Source organism: Aphelocoma coerulescens, chromosome 4 (genome assembly GCF_041296385.1).
Source record: "Aphelocoma coerulescens isolate FSJ_1873_10779 chromosome 4, UR_Acoe_1.0, whole genome shotgun sequence".
NCBI classification, from domain to species: Eukaryota; Metazoa; Chordata; class Aves; order Passeriformes; family Corvidae; genus Aphelocoma; species Aphelocoma coerulescens.
Genome location: NC_091017.1, coordinates 63,362,016 through 63,387,394, shown reverse-complemented (window position 1 = coordinate 63,387,394; position 25,379 = coordinate 63,362,016). Strand labels below are relative to the sequence as shown.

Genomic DNA, 25,379 nt, shown 5'->3' with positions numbered 1-25,379 from the left:
TGCTGAGTTAATCTGTCACAACATGTTGAAAAAAAGTAGGAAAAATAAAAAGCAGGAATGTGTAAAAATGTCTCTTATCTTTTAGGTCAGTCCTCAGCATTTCCCATCAGAGATTGCCTTCAACGCTGTGTGTTCGTATGCTGTAAAACAGCTATGCAAGTATCACTGTAGGGTTATCTTTCTCTAACTCTTTTGCAATATTTACAGACAAAAACATCTCCTTACCCACTATGTGAGAGCAAGGTCAAACTGGTTCTTACCCTCCTGTCTGACAGAAATTCTGCGAACTGCACTTGTTAAACACCACCAGCACTGATGTGCAAACTGGTAGCTTGGAAAGCGTAGGAGCACCCATGACACACAGCACTGACTCGAGGCTTTTACAGAAAGGTTTCAAAACCACTGAGTACAAACAGTGAAACATTAGCAGAATTAAAAAAAAAAAAAAGGAGTTCTTTGTACAAACTCTACTCCATTTCTCAAAAAAAAAGAACTAATGGAATGTACTAGGTTAAAATCTACAATGACTACAGTAGCCTCAGTATGATTTCCAACACAGATTGATTTGGTAATGTAACAGATATTGAAAAGACAGTAAACCAAGCATGCACAGTCTGACTGATTGTCTCTAAAATTTAAACTTATTTTTTCCACAATGCCAAAACCCAAAAAGACCCAAATCTACAAAGAAAATGTTTAATGTCTCTTTTCCATTTACCAATGGATTCTCATTGTAAAATGAAATAACATACTTCAGCTGTGTGGATGGAATCCCATTTGGGAATCTGAGAGAGAAAGAAATGCCCTGGAAATCAATCAAAGCAAGCTGGGGAGATAAACAATATTCAGGGAGTCTTAAAAGTTAGATATAAGAGCTGAGTTTAACACAGCTGGAGTGCTAAGACAAATAAAACAGTACAAAATACCAAGAAAAGAGGTGAACTGAATGGAGACAAAAGACAGGGTGAGAAGTCAGAACCAGCCATAATGCCAGACTGAAATTATGGTGGAAAGTTTATTTTGCTCTTCAGACTAAGTCAGAATTCTTTTATTGGTTCGAGGGGAAAAAAAAAAAAAGAATGGAAAGAAAGGAAACAGGAATGAAATATATACAAAATATATGAGAAAGATAGCTCAAAGAGGCAACTAGGAATTTGTGAGCACTCTTGGCCTGTCAGTGAAAGAACATTACTTACTGGTAGCTATTTTCTGAATCTATATATTGAGATATCCCCACACTGTTCAAGCTTTAACATGCACAGAAACAAAATTATATGCAGTAGTAATCATTAGTACTTCATCTTCAAAGACCACAGCACAACAGTAACACCAAACAGCAGATGGTTACATCTTCAAGTAAACATTTGGCAAGTGGAATGGATGGCAATGGTTACAGAGTGCAGTTAGAGAAAGAACATGAATTTCTCCCCAAAACCAGTCAGCCTCGGAAAATTACAGACAACAGATCATGGGCAACATAAAAAGTTTAAATTGCAATTTCACTGCAGAATTTGGGAATCAAAACTTTTTTAAAAACATAAATTAATCAGGATTGCACAGCCATGGAAGTACAGAGCTCCATTTTGATGGCTCCCCAAAATACAGGGCAGACTTGAATACATGTTGACAAGTTTAAATAGCAACAACATTCCTTCCCCCTTTTTAAGTTATAATTATTTAAATCAGCCTGACTGAGAAAGTTATGTAGAATGGTGATCTTTTGGACAAGAATCACCATGTTTTGTGGTGTTATAGACTATTTAGCAGTCCACAGAAGGCACAGGGCTCTTCAAGAACAAGGAAGTAGAATATTAATGTAAGCTGTCACTGAAGTGGGCATGAAGTAGTCATAAAATTTTAGGGCATAATTTACCAGTGATGACAGTACATAACCTGTTAAAGAAAAGAAATAATCCTATGATCTCAAATTGTTCATAGCATACTGTCTTAAAAGATCTTGGAAACAAAAAGCAGCTATGATTCCAACAGTTGAAAGGAGGCATGATTAATTTGATGATGAACATAATGAATTCTTAGCTTCTAGGCACCACCATGAAAAAAGCCTTCCTCTGATCATAAGTTCCCTGAAAGAAAACTAATTTCTAGTTATTACTAGAAGTTAGCAGCATGCAAATAAATAAATTAAAAACACCCTAAACACCTGTTGTGCAGATGAGCACTATTGTATTTGACTTAGAAACATACTATAACAGAAGAAAAGTTTTTGCTATTTTTTTTCTACCTAATTGTAATTAAAAATGGTTTTGCACGAGACACAATAAAGCAAAGGTTGGAGGTTCAGAACAATGTGTGCTGCTGGTTCAGGCTGTTCTGAGGAAGCACAATGCCTCCAGCTCAGTGCTGTGATGAATGCAGTTATGGAAGTCCTGTCATTTGAGCTCAAATCTTTAATCCATAATAGTTTTTTGACATCATAAATGCAATTATGTTATGGAGAGAGATCATCTCAGAAATATGATGAGACAGTCCCTGGGTGGTTTATAACCCACCAGACTTCTGAATTAAGGAAGGTCAAACAGCAATTTGCAAATAAGTAATTTCCTTTTCTGAGATTTCTACTACTTAAATGTAATTTAAAACCAGCTGTGAGTAGTAAACTGATAAATAGGAAATGTCAGCAACAAATACGATACACAAGAGAATTTCTTCAAACACACATCTCCAGAACTTTGAACTAGAAAGACAGGTAACAACAACCACCACAATTTTAAGAATTGATACCTTAAGTATAGCTCTTAAATATTTACTTGCATTGTAAATAAACTTCTTAAATTTAAAAAATAAATGATTGTTATTGAACGTTTTAAAAATGATGCTAAGTGACCCAATATAAACACTGAAACCTAACTCTAAGCACTTTTTTTTTTCCCCTAAAATTTGCCTGGCATTCAAAATGAAAGACTTTACACATAGGTAAGAGAGCACAATCCAACTGAGAATAAGAATTTATTTTTAAAGAAAAATATTGCAAGTCATTCTTAGAGCTTCTAGACAAGCATTTTTCAGCTATGCTTCCATTTCATGCACAGGGAAATAATCCATTGTTTGGACCAAGATTTCAATAGTTTGAAATAAGACAACTTTGAGGACAGGCCTGTGTCAGTAAAATATGAAGCAAAATCTCTGAGTATTTGTGAAATCCACACCTTAGGTAACAGAAACCTGTGACAAGATCCATCTGAAAAGACTGACTTCCCTAAACATCTTAATTTTCATGTATGCATGTATTTTAATATGAAATGTGAAAGCCTCATTATGGTAATTCCTAGCAGAATCACAATTTAGAAATATTCTACCCTGAGCTACAAAATGCAAACAAAGAATAAGCATACCTACATAAGACCTGCTCAGAAAAACTTGACTGTAGTCACATTACTCACTGATTGCTTGATAACTGATATAAAACATTCCAAACCAAGCAGAAATTCAGACTTATGCTTTGAAAGTATTTTAAGTACTAAGTTTATTTTAAGGCCATTTCTACTGATATGCATGAAGTAAGAAAAGTAGGTCTAAAGTTGATCTTAACTGAAGAAAGAGCTGCAGCCAAGTTAAGATACCTGCCCCACTTACAGATAAACCATGATAAAAGACAGAAGCAGATTCCTCTTACGGAAGCCCAGAAGTGGAGACAGAAAGGAGCATGTGGCAGTAAGTGGAGGATGGAGAGTAGGTGAGCTGGCACAGCCACTGAAAGAAGTTTGTGGAACTCCTGCCTGAATCTAATTTGTGGTAAGGAACCAATTGAAAGCAGACATAAGTCAGGTGAGTTTCTGCTGTTGAAAGGATAAATCAAATAGTAAAATCTGTCAGATTGATGAAACCAAAGAAAAAAATACAGAAAAGAGAACCTTCCCTCCATAAATCATGAAGTTCCTTACTAAAGGTTCACATCCTCTTGACACAGCAAGAGATACCATTATTTGTACTCCAAAGAAATTGAAGAATAATCTAAGCAGCCTTTACTGATGTCCAGAACATGAGAGGAATCAGCATCAGAAAATGGTCCCCTTTCAGTTATGAAAAAATGCAAAGAAGCAAAAATTGCTTGACTGTCCCACAAGAACAGAATGTGCAATTTGCCATGAATATGGCAGCAGAAACTGCAACTTGTCTAAAGTTATAAAGCATCTAGAGCTGTTGGCCCAAAAGCGTGGAGCTAGGAAGACAAAATCTGTTTAAATATCTTGACCTTGGAAAAGACATCTTTAAATTGTAGGGAAAAAAAAAAAATTAGTGGGTCTTCAATACAAAAAATATGGATTAAAAAGTTGGTATGGCTTTTCACGAAAGACTTTCCAAACCTGGGTTTGAAGAAATCCATGAGAAAAGCTGACTGACATCTTGGTCATGGTATTACAAATATCTTGGCAGGTGTATGGACCAGACAGAATGGACCAGCCAAAGAATACAGTGAGAAACATGCAGTAAAAATCAAAACAGGAATAAAACCAGGCTGCACTTGTCTTCTGCAGAGTATCCTTTGGCACTCACAAACACACAGCTTGGGATAAAAGGAAAGGTGATACATGATCTGAGACCTGAAAGTTTGGTACTAAAGGAGAGCAAAACAGGAAGACAGGATGCAGAGAAATGTGGAATAACCAGAATGTAATGGCCTGGTCTGAACCATGGCTCAGACATGGGTCTGAATAAACAAAATGAGTAACAGCAAGGCTGTGAAATGAACAAGAGCTCAGCAGGACCCTGCTGCTGTACCAGTGCAGGACAGGCACTTCTGTGGCAAAGGCACAGGCAGCTGTTCTGGAGCACAGATGAAGCACAAGCCAATGTTGTACTGCTGCAAAACTACAAGTGTCATGATATGCAAAAAGTAGCAGGACAGCCAACACAGGAAGAGACAGCCAATGGCAAAGGTGTAATTTTCACTACAGGAGCTAAGCTGATGTGCAGTGACTTGACATCCTGATTGGGCTCATCACCCTCCTCGAAAAAGTGTGCACACCGTTCTACAAAAAGGTACAAAACTGCAGGGAAAACACAGATCATCTGACTTACTAGGTGAGTAATTAATAAAAAAAGTTCAAGAAAAATCACACATTAAGAATGAAAGATAAAGTGAGCATTTAGATGAGAAAACAAGTCAGCCTGCTGAAAGCTGGCAATCCAAAAATGGGAAAAAATGAAATAACAGATGGAGGAGATATGAAAACTGTAGCAATTCAAGATGATACCTCATGCATTGAAAGGAGAAGATGGAGAGAGATGTGTCTCAGGAACAGCATTATTTTATCAAGGTACACTGCAACCAATCAAAACATTGAGTCCTAACCTGGTTAGGAGTGTGGAGTACATACTAATTATTGCTCAGTTACAATAATTTCAATCTTTTATTTGACTAGCAGTGAAATAAGATCTACTTTCTAGCTAAAATTTTATAAAGCACTACTAAAAAAATCCTTGTGAGCAACAAAGTAAAAAATCCCAAATAACTTCCCAACTGGCATTTCAATCTAGGTTCTATTTGCAGTTTTTCAAAGAAGTGATTTTCTCTTAAAATCATACCTTAAAAAGGTTCACAGTTCATAGGCAGGACATACCCCTGTACAAATATATTCAGGTACAGGTCTGTAAATCACACATTTCTATATAATTGCATGTGGTAAGACCGTAATTTTGATTTCTGAACATTTTCTTCTGATTTCTTTCAAAATACCTAATAAAATCTTTAACTATGAAGTAAACATTGCTAATGAGGCCTCCATAAACGTTCTTTATCTAGATCCCACCGCCAAGAACACCATTGTGTTTCCCATGACAGTGAACACAGGAAGCACACACTGCCCCAGCTGCCACCAAGGGCAAACCCGCCATGCTGTGAGGCTGTAGTGCTGTAGTGGGCTGTGCACAGAAATGCAAAATGCGGCTCATAAAATATCTGCCTTCCCCTATACAGCAATTTCCTGTTAGATACATCCACCTAATTAGTTGTTGATCACAGTAAAAATATCTTAGTTAGAACCTGAAGGTTGTCAACAGCTTTCAGAAACACTCAGCATTCTCAGGGACACCCAAGATTCAAGAACATTTTAGAGAGCCTTTCTTTCTCATGTTGACCACAGGAAACACTGGAGAGAAGAAGGCTTTTGATAAGGAAATGCTGTACCTAAAGTATGGCAAAAATACTATTTGTATTAAATTAATATCCCATTATCAAATAACAAAAACATTTCTATTAGTCCCAAAGGTTGTTAAAACAATATCTTTAAGGCACAACTGTGCAATTATAGCAAAATTAAAGGGCACCACAAGCAAAAGGATGAACAGTGAATAAATGGGGCATTACATTTCGCTTGAAAATCTGAAGAAGATTTCAAATCATCAGGGGTCAGAGTAAAACTACCCTTTGATAAGTGAAAGATGAATTAGGAAAGGAAAATCTACCCAAGAATACATGCAAACAACAATCCAGTCATCTCACATCATTTTAATTTCCCCCCTCGATTCCAGAACCAGAATCTGCACTTTTTGAATGTAACTAACTGAAGATTCCAGTATAAGACATTTTACAAAGATCTGGTGAAAGAAAAAAAGCAGCACTAGCTTTAGCATATAAATGATAGAGAAATGCAAACTAAAGCACAGTACACAGGCCTCTATGAATGAAAGCATCTTTCTTGAACAGGACTATTTTCAACACCAAAATGTGGAATTGTCTCAGCAAAATGAATCTGCTCTGTCATGGTCAGATTACATAAATGCTTAATTTACAAGTTACATCTTCACAGGCTCTGTTGATTGAATTCCCTCCTCCCTCTTCTATCTAACAGCAACCAAAGCTCTGCTTTAAGGCCATAAACTCTCAACAGAAGAGAGGATTTTAAAAAGGATATGTACTTGTCAGATTTTCAAAAGCACTGTGCAGGCCTTGGAAAACTGCAATTTTCTCTTCTAGAGAACGGGTTACAAAGAAAGACAGAAGATTGTCTATATTTATTTAATATTACCAGTTCCCTAAAGAAAGCTGAAAAATCTGGCCATTTCCTCAGGACCGAGGACAAATAGGAAAACATGACTATGAGTTTCTCAGTTTTTGAAGAGGTAAAATTAAAAACAGATAGCAAAACAATACTGAATAAAATGATGAAAAAAGCACCCCAGTTTAGGTACAAAATGGGGTATATAAATCCTACACAAAGGGTTAACAATCATGGCACTAAACTACAGAAAACTACATTTCCTAGCAGGTAAAGGAAATTGAAGACCTCAGAGCCAAGCTCTTTGACAAAAGTCCATTATTCAAAGAAGCAAAAGTAAAAATCCTTAGCTCAGAACCCTGACAAGAACATGAGGAACAGCATATCCTAAGGCAATATGTAAATAACCCCAGTGTAAAACTAAATAGCACCCAAAACCTACACAGCCCACACTAGATCACATGATGTGAGAAAAAGAAAAGGGAAGAGTATGTAATTTGACAAGTAGAATTCCAGAGTGTAAAACAAAATGGAGCATTAGACTGTGGTACGGGAGCTGCTGTTGTGGCATTATGGGGAATGAGGCAGAGACCATTAAGATCATTAAATGAGTAAGGATTTATTACACATGTATAGCCAACTATATATCAAGCGTACCTTTCTGCTTTTATAGTTCTGCATTAAAAATGGCCCACTTACCGAGAACAGTCATTCATTTCATATTCTTCCTACATTCCTGTTAGTGGTCTTACTTTGGTTTATGTCTGCCTGTGAAAAAGGAACTTCTTGTCTGGCAACCACAGTTATGAAAATTTCGATCTGCTTACTCTGCATCACAGGTGTAACTTATTTTAGAGCCAAGCAACCCTCTGATGAAAAGCCTTTGTGAAAAGAGCCTTCTTAAAGTCAACAGATTTAATGACTGTTACACTGTCTCCTCTGCACTTTTCCTAACCTAATATTTTAAATTTGTTGCTCATTTAGTGGTCCTTCATGAAAGAGAAAGCTGAACAACCTGCTAAAAACAATCTTGTTTGTCACTAGATCATTCACAGCAGTGGGGAAGTCATTCCCATTTGTAGCCTTAACATTACTGGATTGCACTACCATGAGACAAATAAGCAACAATACTGGAATATTAAAGCCATACTAATACAGATGTGTAAAAAACAGTTCACAAAATTTTCCCTTCCAATTTTTAGAAAACTTATGGTAATGGGAGTTAAGTTTAAGACAGGTTTTTTCTGTAATATTAATACAGATGTTATTTTATCTGCACAATGAAGAAACCAATTAGACTGACAACACCAAAGTTTTCATAGTTAAGATTCTTAACTCTTGCAGCCAACTTTGAAATGACCACAAAATTTAGCAAATTCTCATTTCAAGTACTAACTTGATTTCATTAAGGTAGAATTTAAAAACCACATTCAGACATGACAAAAAATTAAAATTGAAAAGTCATATTCTGCTGACAAATCCAATAGATCTGTTCTAAAACTCCAGACTACTTGAAGAAAAGCCAAAATATAAGTGAGAAAATTAAAAAGTTAATATTAGATGAAAATATCCTAACTTTAAGTGATAGGAATTGATTTTTAAAATCTTTTGTATGCGAACTCCCACCCTGATATGAAGGGCAAGTGCACAGGTCTGTGATGTCAGAACTGCCTGCTACTGTAGAAGGTTCACAGTCTCTTTTCCATCTGTATTAAGTCCATACCACCCAAAACAGATTTTTAAATTTTTCAGTACGTTGTAAGATCCTAAAACAGAGTATTTTGTATGTCCCAGTTTTATTGCTGGATTAAGAGTTTCTCATATTTCAGCTTGGCTGTCTTGAAACCTTTTGCCCAAGTCCAAAGCATGTGAATGGGACCCTCAGTGTTACAAGTGAACCACATTGAAAAATGCTTTCCTAAAAACATGCTTATGTAATTTTCTTTGCACAACAGAGAATAATAGTGTTTCAGTGTTGCTAAAGAAATTAAAACTGCCAGAAGATAGATATACAGTATAAGGGAACTGCCCCTCAACACATCAAATGCATTGTTGAAGCAACAGTTCAGAAGTCAAGTAGCAACCAGCATCAAATGGATGATAGATACCCATGTATCTACCCTTGTATCTTGACTACAACAGGCAATGTGAAAAAGCAATTAACTCTTTTCTGTTGCTGCAGTGAGTGCATGACTGGTTCTGGTTGATGGACACTACCTGGAGCTGTAAGAACTTGATTGTTTATTCCTGCTTGCACATGCTAATGAAAACCAAGTATACATAAAAATCTGGTAAAAACATTCTGCCCACCTGCCACAATATTTCACAATAAAACAACATCACAACATCTCTTTTTCAAGTACATTTGGTAAGTCCCCAAGATCTGCAAAAGTTGAAGAAAACTTCAAACACTGACCATAAATGTGTCTACAGCAACATTTCAAGCACGACAACAGAACAATGATATAGTTTATGATACCACATAAACAAAAATACAATCCAAAGAACATATGAACGAAACATGATGTTTTCATGTGCATTAAACTTCCAGATGCAGGAATTATGTTTGAAGTCACATGCATGCACAGCTAGAAATCATGTTGCTTCTTTTTACGGAGTAGCTATACTAAACAAAAAATGTTTGTATGATTTCCTTGGCTGGTGCAGAGAGTACACAATGTTGAATCAACACAGCAAAACAAGACATCCTTCCAATATCAGACAATCCCCTAATACTGCAACAGTAACCCTAAGAAAGATCTGGGGTTACAAGTGTGGAGAAAATTACAGAATCATCATTCTTTGTCTTTTAACATTTCCTTTATCAGTGAACTTCCTATCATAGCCTTTCTAAAGACAATGACTGATATGAGAAACCATGGGTAAAAGGGAAAATAACAAAAACTGTAAATGAAATAATGCAAAATATCAAAATAGTTATCAGATTTCCTGAAGATCCAAAACTAAAGGACAAAAGTTATCAGGTAGATAAAATTGAGTCCCAATTAAAACTAACATGAGACCATATCACAGTAATAGGTCTGGCATTGTGATAGAAGCAAAATATTTACAGATAAATATAATTGGAATGTAACATTTTCTCAGTGAGTTACAAGTATGAGAGAGCTCTTTCTTCATTTGCAATATAGAAATGGATATATGCTATCCTTTCCTTTTCTAGTTCTTTTTTTTACAGCAATTTTGTGTCAAAGTTTGAACTTCTTAAAAACAAGTTATTTATGTTGAGCTTGGCCCCAGATCAATGAATTAAAACACAAAAGAGTAGTCTATAGATAAAAAAATGCTGTGCTTTGGAAAAAGCAGGGTTACATTGAATGAGCTTAATATGAAGAATTCTACATATCACATGAAGTACAAAGGAAATAAAGCATAAAAGAGCCATTATATTGTTTATACTACAACTTAAATTAACCTTTCTGTTTATTATCAGAGATCTTTTTCTACAATATAGAATACAAAGGAGGACCTAAGATTTTGCTCTGATATTTTAAATAAGGGGTTGGGGTTTTTTTTGGGCAATATATCAGATTAGCTAATAAAATACTGCTTTTACAAAGGCAGTCATTTAAATCACATTGCAGAAGTTGTGCTTTACTTGGTGAGGATTTCACACCTTAGTAATTTTGTTGTAATGAGTTGAGACTTCTATTTAAGGCGATCTCTTCACCCAGCAGAAGAAATAATTTCACAAGTGTGCCCTCCTTCTAAGTAATATAATGGCCTTTCTGAGATCACAGTTGTAATACAATGTATTTATAAATACCTATCTTCAAAAAATGATTTAAGACTAGCCTAAAAAGATTCCAAGCCAAAGTATTTAGCATAGTAACTGTATATTGTACTTGTCAACAATAATTTTGCATTTTAAATTCTTCTGTAAGGATCCAGTGTGCAAATCCCTTAGAGTCAGCAGAATTCATTTGGCATGGAATGGATACTAAAATGTGTCTCTGATTGAATAATTTTTAGAAGTACAAAATACTATCTTTTACTGTAAAATTACAAAACTATTACAGATTTGTAACAGAAATCAATGATTTTTTTAAAACCAGCTATGTGTTAATGCACTGAATTTATGCTTCATTTTATAATTTACCCTTCCTCACAATATGAGAAATTACACAATGAAATGAAGTTCTGTTCCTTTTGAAGTCAATAGCCAGTCGTGACTGACTTCAGAATGCCAGAACTTGACTTCTTGTCTGTCTGAACTATATTAGTTAGCTTATCAGAGCTGAAAGAATGGTGCAAAACATTGTACACATTTTAAAATTGCACTTTCTGAATTATTCTGATGTTATGCAATGTTTAATTTCATGACTTTTCTGAAATTAAAATGAGTAACATGCAAAAAAAAAAAAAAAAAGTGCTTAGTTGTTTGACTTCTCCAATTCTTTAGGATTTCAATTTTAAGATGAAGGGGGGAATACGAACTTACCTACTTGGTACTTTGGGTAATAAGGTGCCATTTGTCCACTACTGCATGATTGTCTCTTAAGCCTTTTTCTTAAATTTGTATCAGTGGTCTCCCATTGTGGACTTTTTCTTTTGTTTATTCTGCTAAGACCTTCAGAACTACCAGCAGGATTATCGTCCTGGTTTACACCTCTACTTAATTTTCTGCTGTGAAACTGGTCATCCAGCCTTTCAGTCACTTTAGAAGAATTAGATCCTTTAGCTGTTTCCATTTCATTTTCTTGCTTCTTTAATGTATTTTTCTTAGTAGAATGGGACCTTAAAAGAGGATGTTTTTTTTCTTCCATATAGGCCTGAGTGCTTTTACTGTCAACAGCTTCAGGAGAATAAATGACATTACTTAACTTAAATGAATTGTGCTGCTCAATATGGTTGATTTTTCTCAGAAATATCCTACAGTCTTTAAAGGTTTTGGCTTTCCAAGTATTTTGAAACAGTTTATCTTGGCTTTGTTCTTTTCTAACATTTTGCTGGCAACAAATTGTTCCATTTGTCTCTGAATGTGACTTAAGTATATTTGCTAAACCAGGATGTGGGTTAAAGTCAGAAGATCCCATCATCTGTTGAACAAATGCATCTCTGGCTTCATTTTCAGTTGGCATGAGGCTATTCTGAGACTCTACCAAAGCCTGAGTGGGCTGGATTTCTACGGTATTTTTCTCCTGGATCTTGGGTGTTTTATCATGGGTTTCCCCACTTGTACTTTTTAACAATTGGCTTTGGCAAAATAACTGCAGATTTTTCTTTTTTGATTTCCAGCCTCCAGGAGCCTGATTATAGAGCTTTTTTGTTTGTCCCCACCTGTCATGCTGCAACTTCTTAAACTCATTTCTTTTTAATCTGGCTAAAGTGAAATTACTTTTCATGCTTAAGACTGGAGACCTCACCATGTTATGTAATATTTGCAATTTCCCTGCTGGTTTTGAAGGGGAGGATAGTGCAAACTTTTTAAAGTGCTTTCTGAAAGGGCAAGTACTAGGATCAGGTTGTTTAGTTTCCGTCTTTATCTCTCTAGTACCAACTGCTTCTAAAGGATTGCGAGCATTTGCCTTTCTCACAAGAGAGAGAGACTGTGTTTCTGTAGTTTGCATAAACCAGGTGCAGAGTTCATTCATATTACACTTTTTCTGGAAAAGCATTTTTATAGGTGATGTTTCAAGTTCTACAAGACAGGAGTCTAAAGTGTCTGACATTTCAGTATTACAGTCTTGTTCAATGGGATCCCTTTTATCCCATACGCATTTGCCAAACTCACTTCCCCCCACTCTCAACCAGGTATTAGTCATCTGTTCAAATCTATTGTTCAATTCTTCCAACAAGGTGTCACTTGAAGTGGAAGTAGGCCACCACCTGAGAGAGGGATTTGATGAAAAAATGGGATCCAATGATACTTCACTAATGGGCCCAAATTCACCATCCTCAAGATCCTTTTTAGCATTTCCTGAATTTCTTGGTTCTGAGGTATCTTTGGATGCTGTGCTCTGATTTGACTGTGTAAGTTTCTCCTTGCGCCCTTTAGTTTTTTTCAAATGGAGTTTGTAAGATTTATGTAGTAAGGCACTTCTACAAGTAAATGCACTAGAAGATGCTAATGAACGCAAAAAATGCAGTGAAGGTTTTCTGTCTCTAGCAGAATGTCTCGATGGAATTCCACGTTTTCTTGACACTGTTGTAGTAACATTGTGTGATCCATCCTCTCTAGAATCTTTCTGCACGTTCTTTACTTGACCCATACTATTGCACAGTTGATTTTTTCTTTCCTGTGCTATGTTTTTTTCTAACACATTCTGCTGTTGTAAAGGAGGCAAACCATTGCTGATGCTCACTTTTCTTTCCTGAGGTGAAAGTCTACTGACAGTCACTGATATGCCGGAAATTTTTACTTTTGCTGGCCTGCCAGGTTTTCGAACGGTGGTTAATGGTTTCTTCATCTGTCGTATAACATTGCTGCAAGGATGTGGTGATGTCAGATTACTCTTGATAGGCCTGACATAGTCATAACCAGAGACCTCCTTTTCAACAGAAGGATTCTGGAAGGCTTTTACCATTTCAGTCAAAGCATTTCCACTTTCTGCATTGTGCCTTGCTTTGCTGGGATCATTGGCAAAATTAGAATCAATGTGCTGTGTGGGCAGAATGCTGATGAGATTTAGATTACCTTCAGAAACATGTCTCTTAGTTCTTCTTGACCTTCCAAAAACAACTGTCACAGTAATATTTTTGTTGCTGTTAACTTCTTCCATTATTGCTGCATCAGACTTGATGCTTTTACCACCACAGCTAAGTTCAGGTCTAGGTTTTGTGCTTCCACTCAAGTCTACTTTGGGTTTAGGAGGCCGTCCAATAGGTCTCTTAACCTGCTTAACTACTTGAGGACCTATTTTCTTTGGTCTACCAGGTTTTCTTTTGAAAACTGATTCACCGTTACTGTTTGATTTCTCCACAACTTCTTCATTTTTCTTTGAGTCATTTATGTTAACCTGACCAAGTGGACAAGAGCTTGTAATTGCTTCTGCATAAACACAGCTTGACTCCTCCTTCATATCATTTTCACTGTGATCACAACCCTTGACACAGACTGCATGAGAAAGGTCACCTGTGGCCTGTTTGTCTAACAAAGCGTTTGTGCGCCCCTGAAACAAACAAAGATCTGTGCTTCCCTTAGAAGATGCAGCTGCAGATGTCAAAGCGTATTTGACTCCTTCACAACTATTAACTTCTGAGACAAACATAAGCTTAATAGGACTAGAGTAGTTTAAGGGAGATGAGATCTCCCCAGTTTCAGATGTTACATGTAAGTCCCCATTACTGGAAGCTGAACCAGCTGAATTAAAGGTCAGAGATTTCAAAAGGCCGTCATTAATTTCTCGATCTATAACTGTTTCTTGTGTGTTTGTTGTGACACAAATTGCTTTGATTTTACTGCTGCTTGGCACATGTGAATGTGGAAGGAAGCTTTGTCCCATGCATTCCATTTCACTCAGAGTGAAAGGTAAGCCCCTTCGAGTAGCTGGGTTCATAACCTGTTCATAAGTGTTAGCTTTTAATTTTTGGCTTATTTTGTAACTATCCAACAATGAGTTGCTAGTCTTTCTAGCTAAGTTTATTGTATCTTCTAAACGCTCCACAACAACTTGCAGATTTGTGTCTCTCACAATTTTGCTTATATTTATGTCACTGCATCTTTCAGCATGAACATTTTTATTTATTTTCATTTTTTCCAAACTCTTCAAAGACTTTTTTGCACTGGATGACTTTCTAAACATGATATTGTTTGTTACATACACAGAGTACCACCCAGGAGGCACAATGTTACGTTTAGTTCTGCCCAAGATTTCACTACTCTCATCCTGCAGAGAGATCTGACCAGTCTCTTTTAAGGTTGCACAATCTCCTTGTGTATTTGGGAGTTTCGCCTGGCTGGCTGCAATAGCACTGTTTTCTGAAAGCACTAGAAAGCTGGAGCTGGTCTGAAAATTAGCAAGAGGTAGTTTGAAAGACTCTGTTTGGTGTACTGGAAAGCACATTGGTTTGGTTTGGCAATTCACACATGGATTACTTTCAAGATGTTGCAAAGTCTCATCTTCTATCACAGTAAAACTATGTATTTTATTTGGATGAATTTTATCAATTTTTTTTGTAGATTTCTTTGCATTTCTCTCAGAAACAGACTTTTTTCTTACAAGAGTTTCATCAAGGCTTGCAAGCTCCCTCTTGATTTGCAAAGACTGTCGTCGAATGACTGGTGAATCAGGAGAATTATACGTTGCAAATAAAGTTTCCTGACGCTTGCGAAATCTTGTCTGGATAATTTTATTTTCCACTTGTTTATCATGTTGGCGAAGTAATTCCATAAAGCTGTAATCACTTGCCTTAGCATTATGCAAAAGAGAAGTTATGAAATCTCCTAATTTGACATCATTTTCTGGTGCCCTGTCACTGCTAGAAAGTTTCACAAGATTTGTTGCTAGATCTGTAGTGTCTATTGATTTCAACTTTTCATTAATGCGGTCCATTAAATCTTGAAAAATGGCAGAATGTTCACCTTTCTCAGAGTTCATATAACCATCATTGCTTTCTTGGTCTGCTGATACCGATGTTCCATCTGAATATTCAATCTCTTTTCCTTTGCATGTTTTACCTTCACACTCAAATTCTCCTTTGCTTCCTTCAGCTGGCAAAAGGGATGGAGGCTGGTTGACGGATATTTCAAGCTTGTTGTTGTCTAAAGTTGGAAAATCCATAAGCATTCCTTCTGACAATTCAAATTCTTTGCTGTGTACAGGTGATAGCGGAGGTGGCGATGGGCTGCGGGATCTGTTTGAATTTTTAACGCTGCTTAAGACGTCACAGTCCTTAGCTGAATATGTACATGCTGCTGCTTTCACAGAATGCCTGTTATAATTTTGCAATTGGTCAGCACAATACTTAGGAGAACTACATGCTTTGTTCACCATTGTCTTAATACATCCAATTGCTACAGCTTGGCATGGCAAAGAATGGAAATCTTTAATACAAACAGACAGAGGTGGTAAACAAGTGTTTGGCCTTTGATTTTGTAAACTGCACCTTTGTGTCAGCATGTGTCCATTGCAACTGCAAAATGGAACGTGAACATCCTCTTCAGTAAGGGAACTGGGAGTTTCAGAGTGGACCAAATGTGTTTGCGTGCAACTGCAAACTATAGGAACATTTTCATCCTGTATTAGGAATTTTAACATAGCCAAAGTCTGTTGCCAGTGATATGAACAAAAAGACTCCAAAACTTTGTTTAATGTTGATTTTCCTTTTTCCAAATTAGCTGTTTCCTCTGAATTTGCATCAGCTGTTGAGCTTGAACTGAAAATGAAAACAAATCAAAACAAAATATAAATTACAGTAAAACACCACATCTAATGTTTGTTATAATGGTTAAACTCAAGCCTAAAACCCTGAAGTTTACAAAACAGTTCCATTCTAATTGCACTATTCAATCATACTTGCAAGTGTCACTGGCAATGATGTGCATCTTATCAGTGATAGCACTAAACTACCATTAAGAAAAATAATCATGAAGAAGTTAAGAGGCAAAAAGAATAATTTGAATATAGCTTCTTGATCCTAACTGTAATTAGAACAATGTTAACTTTTTGATATTTCAAACTATCTTAACCATCAATGAAAGAAAACATCACCAAGACCAGATGAGCTTGGTATTACTCCCATTTCACTAACTGAGGCACAGAGAAGGTATGTCACTAAGGTTCAAGGTTATGGCAGAGGAAAGAATGGATCCATCTCTCCTGAATCCCACTTTTAGATATTTAAATACTCAAGTGTATTGAGCACTCTTCAGGATACACTTAAAGGTATTTCTAAAGACATTTTTATTTCTATATTTATTTTTAAAGAACACTTAACAAGCTAACAGAAAATAGAAAAAATAGCCTAGCGCTCTTTGCAGGTAAAATTTTCCCTTTCAGTTTTTAAAAAAATTGTAGTGGTGCATCATGAGCTTTTCATTGCAATATATTAAACACACATGTGTGTGCACACAAAGAATCCTTAATTAAACAGAAAGAGAGATAATCACCACTGGAATAAGTAATTTCCAAGATAAAAGTTATTATCCTTTAAATGTCAAATACAGGGTAGGCCTACATTTAAAGACTTCCGAGCAGTTGTTCTCAAATGTATTAACTAAAAAAGAAAAAACCTTATAAAATACTACTTTAACTATTTAATCAATTTCTTATAAATTATTAAAACTAATGTCACTACTTACCTAATCAATCATTTATACTGAAAAGTTGAAAATTTTCCACAGTAGAAATTAATACAGGTATTTCTTCAATTAAATACAAATTCCTTACACTGGATAGCAACTATCAACAGATAGTTAACACCTAGTTCAAATGTTTTACTGAAACCAATTGCATGAGCAAAAAATGTTAGAAGAATTCTGTTTTAGAAAAGTATGTATTGTTTAAACATATCACCAAACTCTGAACATGACACTAACTTTTTTTCCCTATGATTATCCCCTGTAATTTTTTTGCATATAGCCTATACTTCGAAAAATTTTCATTTCGATTTGTTTTACAACTGTATTGATCAATGAACAAACTTATTTAAAATTTAATGTGCTGTATTTAAATAGTTACATATTCATTAGTTAAGTCATACCCAAAATTATTAGCATCGATAATAACTTTTAGCTTCAAGTTTGTTACTGGAAGTTATTACACGCAAGTTTGTATTTTTATTGTCCTACATAGATTTTAAAGTTTAGAGCTTAAAACCAGCCAACTCTACATAATAATTCTTCATGTTTTTTTTTCTTCTCCTGTAATATTCAGTATGAAACAGTATATATTCAAAATCAGGTGTCTAGATAATACTAACTCATAAAGGTGTAAGATAATTCTGGTGGTATTAGTTGAAGTTGAGATTATGTTTAATCTGAAATGATTAAGTCTTAAAAAGAAAAAAAAAACCAACCTCTTTGCACTTGCAATCTAAAGCAAAACCCACATTATTCAAGGGAACATCAGTGTCAGGATTTGACTGCTTTTGAAATGCCACTACACTGAGAAAAGCCTGTTACACCAACAAATTCAGGAGTCACAAGGTGTTGAAATGTATCACTACACTTGTAAAAAAGAAAACTTATTCTAATAATACAATTAAGGATAAAAGGTAATTGCCCTCCCCGCCACCATGATTTTAATTAATGTTTTGAAAAGCCATTTTAAAAAAACAAACCAACACGCCACTAGGCCTTCATCTTCAATATTTTGTTTGTAAACCAGAGTAAATTTGTTAAGTACTAATTTGCTAAAGGGACAGCTTTATGCAGTCTTTTTTTATTTCTAAACAGGTACCTTTCTATCTAGACTTGCAAGATGCGTCTATAGTTTCACTGGAGAGCTTTAATTGTGGATGACCTTTATCCTTAACTGCTATTTAAAGTCTATTCACTGCTGGAAGAAACTTCTGGAGCCTTACAACCTTCTCAAAGTGAGTGACCAAAACATCCACAGGCCTCAAAATTGTTCTGAATTTGCTATGTGGAGATCAACTTGTTGTATAAAGCAATATTCTGATTATCACAGACACAATGGACATTCATCTAAAACAATTTCTTTCCTGATTATCTACCCTTGTGTGACGTCTATAATCTGCTTTCCCTTAACGTGAGTTAGTTTCCTAAAGCTGACGGACAACTTAACTTCATCTATTCTATTGCAATAGTACCACAGTCCAAATGATCTTCCAAGTTTGTAAAAACACATTGAGCCCTTACTCAGTCACCATTTGGAAGCAGAGCTTACTACACAAACAAATTCAAGCATTAAAGCAACACATTTTCCTTGAAGTGTCTCTCTATAGAGATGTCAATGTATTTAAACAAACTAATTTTTAGTAGCTTTTCAATACAGCTATGGAATTATACTTCAGTTTCCTGTAATACCTTCCTGTATCTCTTGAAATTTGTGTTGTCACACTGTAGTTTAGGCTATCCTCAGGATAAAAGGCTTAAACAATGATTTCATGGAAGGAAGACCTATCACTTTGACAAATTGCACACTTCCTCCAAACCACACACAAAAAGACAGCTGGAGAGAGTGGGCAGGAAGCTGAGGGGTTGAGAGGTGAGAGGATCAATATGCACTGCTCCCCTGGTACCTTTTGTGCTCAAGAGAAAGGTTAAGCATGGAATGATATTATTTCCCTTCTGGCAGATAGGGGTAGTTAATAAAATGGAGTGGGGATTGACTAGAGTCCAAAAATGGCACAAAAGCAGCAATGTGATAAGGTTAATTACCAGACTTTCAGTGTATTAATTTACATATAAAGAAGTAAAACTTTGCCTCCTCCACAAAACTATCAGGGAAGAACTCTACCAGAGGACTCCCAAAAGAGGCCCTTCCCTAGAGGTCTATCCTCTGTCATCTCAGTCAGAGAGAAGCTAGATCAATCTAGCAAGATCTTTACAGACTGGGAACAGGAACAGAACTGGAACAGAACAAAGTTTCAAGTACTCATACAAACAGCATGGAATTACTATAGAAATATAAATCTGTCTTATAGAAATGTTTGTTTTCTGACTTTATATACTATTTATAATTTTTAGCTGCAAACTAAAGGGGGTGTTAGAAAATTAATTTTCTGATTTTCTTCTCAATAATGAGTAATTAATCAATTCTGAGAAAAGAAACCATCCTTCCTTAAAGCTACTATTTCTGATAAAATTCTCATAGTAAATTAGTCATTATGAGCTTAATTTGTACAGTTCTTGGTCTTACGCCACTGCTAATCAACTTGTGCCTCAGGAATAAGTCAAATAAGTCAGTGTACAGGTTTTTGTTTCTTTCTTTTTTTTTACTGAATGAGCAAATCAATCACACATCAGTGTTGTAAATTTATGTGCAAAAGCATTGAAGTGCTTTACTACAAATTACAACGTAGAAACACGTTAACTAAACAATTAAATTCATACAATCAGATTTAGGAATATAACAACACAAAGAAGAAACAGAATTACAGTACATTTACAACACAAGACAAATACACGGAATTCATTAGAAAATATTGTAATAAATAATTCATGAATTATAGTGCAATTGATTTATGCATAAATATAACTAATTGCCTAAAAATCAGTTGTTAACAAAAATCTGTCAAAAATCAAGGCAGCCACAGAGTTTTACTAAATTACTGCGACAATGGAAATACTGCAATTAAAAAACAAATACAAGTATTTGTACTGTAAACAACTAAAAAAATCAGTCTCACTAAAGTTAATATACAATTTAATATAAAATTGTCATTAGCTACCAGAAATGGTTTAAACAGCTTTACTGAGCAGTAGTTCTAAAAACAGAGGCACTGTTTTTTAATATAAAATACTTGAGAAACATTCAAATAAGTAGAAAGCATGTAGGGCTTGCTTTCGCCTTCATTTAAAATTCTGCTGAAACAGGAATTTTCACAAATTGTCAATTACTAAGTAGTGACTGGTAACTGAATTTATAAAACAGTTCAAAATGTATAATTTAAATGACATTAATGAAATACATAGGGGTTGGGGAAGGAGAATTTACACATTTCCCTGCCTTTCCTTAGTTGTGTAATTAAAGGTTAGCCTAATAATTAGAAACAAATAATTCTGTTCTTTAAACACTTACAGGTTGAGTATCATCTATAAACTATCAAAAAATATTTTAATTACTATTTCTGACCAAAAAATAAATACAAGTACTAAAATGTTGAAAATTAATTATAATATTACATACAAAACTACTGAGTATTGTTAAGTCAATAGTAAAATGATCCCTGATTTTATGAATCCTGTTAAATTTTTGGTCAGGTCATCTTTTAAATGATATAAAAAGAGTACTGTCACTTGCCTTCAATATAAAGTTCTGACTCAAACTTTTAACAGTGTCTGAGGAGTAGAAAACATCAGTATGGTACAAATGTTAGGCAATGTATTCAAGCCCCAGATTTTTGCAAGTAAAACTGTATAAAGACAGACGTTGAAACTTTTAAGGTTTTTTCAGCTGCATTTTTCAGTGGGGATATACTCACAAATTAATCCTGGCCCTCACAAAATATGGCTTAATTCTTTTAAAATGAACGATGACCCTGACATCTGCTGTTCTGCAAACTCCTTATCAGGTACAGATCTGCTTAAAATCATAGAATCATAGAATATGCTGAGTTGGAAGGGACCCACCAGGATCACTGGGTCCAACTCCTGGCCCTGCACAGGACACCCCAAGAATCACCATGTGCCTGAGAGATTCATTCTGTAATATGCAAGTAAACCTTAATGACTGAAGAAGATTCAGTATAGATCTGAGAGACCAAAGAACTGAGATACTGGTTGTGCAGTTTCAAAGGATTATTCTGTTCTAAAGTGGAAGTTGTCATATTTTTTAGTAGTGTTAATAGATATGGGCTAGATTTTGCCATCAGTATTGCAGTATGCTCTCCACTGAATTTAATGGCAAGTTTATCTATAAATAAAATTACCTGATGTGGCCCATACATATCTAATGTCCCATTTAATTTCTATAGTTAACCCATACACATGCAAATTTAAGTGGGGGAAAAAAAATGTGTGCATGTGCACCGCGTGTATAAAAGTTGGAGAAAGTATTTTTCTATGCCAAATTAGATACATACAGAAAAAAATACATGTTGAGAGGAAAAGGGCATTGATGTTCAGTAGTGAATGTATGAAGCAAGCCCCCATTCATATGTAGACATGTACTTTTGATATTACATAAAAAAATTAGGTGTGATAAAAAGTCCAATGTGGATACTTTGAAATTCATGTAAAAACTGCAATATGAAGGTAATTGGTCTCCCTTAAATTCTGTTAAAAGTTACGTGTTTAAAATGAACTGCCTAACTTCTAACTACCAAATTTATAAAGAATTTATATTATTGAAAGTTCAAAACAGCTTCACTATTTCATATTTGTATTTCTATCAAGACCCTGAACTGCAAATTTGGTTATTAGCAAGATGATAATGTAACTTGGTATTCATTTTGATAAACTGAAAATGTTTTGAAATGTCACAGCAGCAAATACATTACAGTTACAGTGAGGTTTTTCAATAGGAGTGTGACACAATCCTTAAATAAATTTTAAGTAGTCATAACATCAACTAACCAGCACGTTTAAACAAAAAAACAAACAAACCCAAACCATTCTCAAGCTCATTCTGTGCACATTATGAACATGCTCTGTTGCATTCCAACTTTCTTTTTAAACCTTACAAGTTACCTTAATTGTTAAACTAAAATGGAAAATTATGTTAAAGTTTAAATTATTTTATGCTCTTAGTATTCCATCTTATTTCATATTTAATAATTCTATAACTACAGTAATTTCTCAGATTTCATAAGTGTACACTTTGTAAACACCAATTTCTTTCTAAACCAACAACAAAATTTTCTTAAAATGATAAAAAAATGCAGTTTATGCCTGCTAAACACACATTTTTGTAATGAAATGTTTTTCTTACTTGTATTGGATATTTAAATAACGAACTTTTTTTCTTTCACAGAATGTACTATAACCTACTAATACTTCACAAATCCACTTCCTTTTAAGGAACTAGCTTTTTTTTTTTTTTTTAAATCCCTTGCTTGTATAATCTGAGTTACTTACAATTTATTGCAAGTATTCTGTGAACTATAGAAATCTGCTAACCCTTGGTTGTGTACTTCCATAATAAGATGGATAATTGAATGGGTAAAGTGGTTCTTCACCAATTAAAAATTATGCTTCACATGACAAATACTTGTTTTCCCAAAACATCTTTATGCTAGTGACTACTAAATAAAACCTGAATCTTTTCACCTATTTATACAAGGATTATATTAAATACACACTATCAGAATTAAGTGAGCAACTCTGTAATTCTGTCCACAGTGAAAACCCTGAATAAAACTATTTTTCAAAAGGCATGTATGTGGTTTTTGAACTGTATAATTTCATGTCTTCTGTCAGAGTGAGCATACGTATTTCTCACATAGTGTGTGTATACAGACATACATACACACACACAAAACAATTCTCTAACAATTATTCTACACAGGCTTGCTACTATTTTTGCAGCTGCCAGTCCCTGAATCTGTCATATTAAATAAGCCAGTATCTGGTAATCGGAGTTTCTTCTTCGGTGGAGTCTTCAATGTTCCAGATCTTTCTTTTACTTTATATTCTAAAGTGCTGTGAGGTACCCCATAAATTCCTTGTGCTTTGGAAACACTCATTTTCCCACTCATTACCATTGCAATTGCTTCTTCCATTATTTCGTGGTCATACTGCCGATAGCGGCCACGTTTTTTCCTTGGTTGCTTATTATCTTTACGATCCAAACTATCTTCTGTATTTTCTGAGGTTCCATCTACTGTCCCATTCTTAGCATTAAGACACAAAGGAGAGAGGTCCCCATGCAGAAAGTAGGAGTCAACACTTGAGTGAGTTACAGGTCCAGAACATTCAATTTTGTTCTGTTTAGGGAGGATATTTTTCAATTTTTGAAGAGCTGATCCTTCTAAGACTGAGGACGTTTTAGAAACGTGGTACATAACATCCAGAAGACCAGCAGTATCAGACTGTGGTTTGGACACAGAACTTATTCTTAGCTGAGGAATTTTTAATTGTACAGTAGGACTTGAAGTTTCATACTGTAGATTTTCACTTTTTTCTTTAAACTGAGTGACCATTCTCTGTAGAGTTAACTGGTGGAGGTAACTGGAAGCTGTTGGGAATTTTAATTCTGAGGTTTCAAGTAGACTGAGTTTACTTTTTTCTGTGCGCTCTGCTTGAGCTCTTGCCCACAAGGCTACTTTTTGTAGGACTGCACAAGTTTCTTTACTGTCTTTAAATGAATAACTATCATTGAAATCTCGAGTTTTATTTTTAAAAGGTGCAGGCTTTCCTGCTGGTAAGGCTTCTAAGTGGAGAAGTAAAGTTTTTTGAGGTATGCCATAAAGTATGCCTGCTTTATTTATGTCCAGTGCTCCAGACTGAATGTCTTTCAAAGCTTTTGAGAGCAAACCATCTGCAAACTCAGCACTTCTTTCCACATAGTCCTCTCTGTTTCTGTGTAGTCTCCTGGATGGATGGAATGAAACGATGGTAAACTGATGTATGAGAGACTCTCACACAGCTATGGAAGGGAAGGGTCCACTCCTTTATTATACTCCTTGCTTCGGTAACATCACTGCTTCTGATACTTTTTAGCCTTTGAGATGTGGTAGTTAAATGATTATCCTAGCAAAATGTTACAGTTCTGGTAGGACAGTGTGTCAAAAATCATACCGTGGCTTCTACAGCAGCCCTTCCAAGAACTTTATATCCTAGCTCAGCATTTGGTAATAGTCTCATGTGCTTGCTATATTCCCTTGTTCACATGCTTGCAGAGCAACACTGTTATAATTTTAATTATACAATTAACGTTCCGTTAAATACCCAAATCCTGAAGGAGTTTTTGTTAGTAGAAACGTGACGTTACCGCTAAACAAGTAATAAAAGAGTCAACCCCCTTATAGAAAATTGGCAGCAATAAGTACATAACTACACACAAACATCCCAGACTTACACAAAACTAGGCTTTCTACAACAAGAAGATAAAGTGCTGTAGTTAACAGTCAAGTCCATTTTTCGCAAAATAAGACACAATTTTAAAATCTTCTACTCACTATTTACAGCTCACTAATTACAAAGCCATTCATTTTCAAACTTTTTCGTATCAGCAAATTAATAAAATGCACTTTTGTATCATTCAACAAATGCTGCTACTGTAGTCCTATTTGTAATAAGTTATTTGTAAGACGTACAGGTGACAAAAAGGGTCCTGCTATGGCTAGTGGATGGGAGGATGCCAAGATCATAAAATCCAACAAAACAATGCAATTCACTAATTCTGTGGTAGCTTTCAGCAGATGCAATAACATTTTCCTTGCTGAATAAAGAAATTTAACCATTTGCCACCACACACCATAGTCAGAACCATGATGCAAGTATAAGTATGATGATTAAGAGCTCTCTCTCACACGCTTGCTCTCTCTCTATTAAGGAATATTATAGATAATAGTCATTTAACTTGTTCATGTTAGTTGAAGAAGATTTTACATCTAATTATTAACATGGTCATTTTTGTCCAAAATTGAAGTTTCCTAAATAAATTCTAAAAGAATTATTTGCATTTTCTTCTACTAGTCTCTTACTTTTAATGTGTTATGTAATCAATTTTCACGTAATTTTTAGTAACATGAACTAAAGTTTGGTGATTGTTCTGATAACTTTTCTTTAAACAGAAAAAAAAGGAAAAAGACAAATGAAACATATGATATATACATAGACACACACTTATGAGTGACAGAAATTCTTTTGAAAGCAAAATAGGAACCACA

At 35.1% G+C, this 25,379-nt stretch overlaps 1 protein-coding gene across 7 annotated transcripts in view; it reads right to left on the bottom strand.

The window, feature by feature from the left end:
- The window catches only part of LCORL (ligand dependent nuclear receptor corepressor like), an 83,178-nt gene that overhangs the window by 6,098 nt on the left and 51,701 nt on the right, over window positions 1-25,379 (bottom strand). For 2 of the 7 annotated variants that reach the window (XM_069014355.1, XM_069014356.1), the window contains exon 7: window positions 11,419-16,295. The exons of 2 other annotated variants lie outside the window; for them this stretch is intronic. In XM_069014355.1, the coding sequence (XP_068870456.1) occupies window positions 11,419-16,295 (4,877 nt within the window). Of the gene's footprint in view, window positions 1-9,269; window positions 9,343-11,418; window positions 16,296-19,991; window positions 24,079-25,379 lie in introns of those variants that run through there. 3 more of the 7 variants (XM_069014354.1, XM_069014357.1, XM_069014361.1) reach the window with 3 other exon arrangements.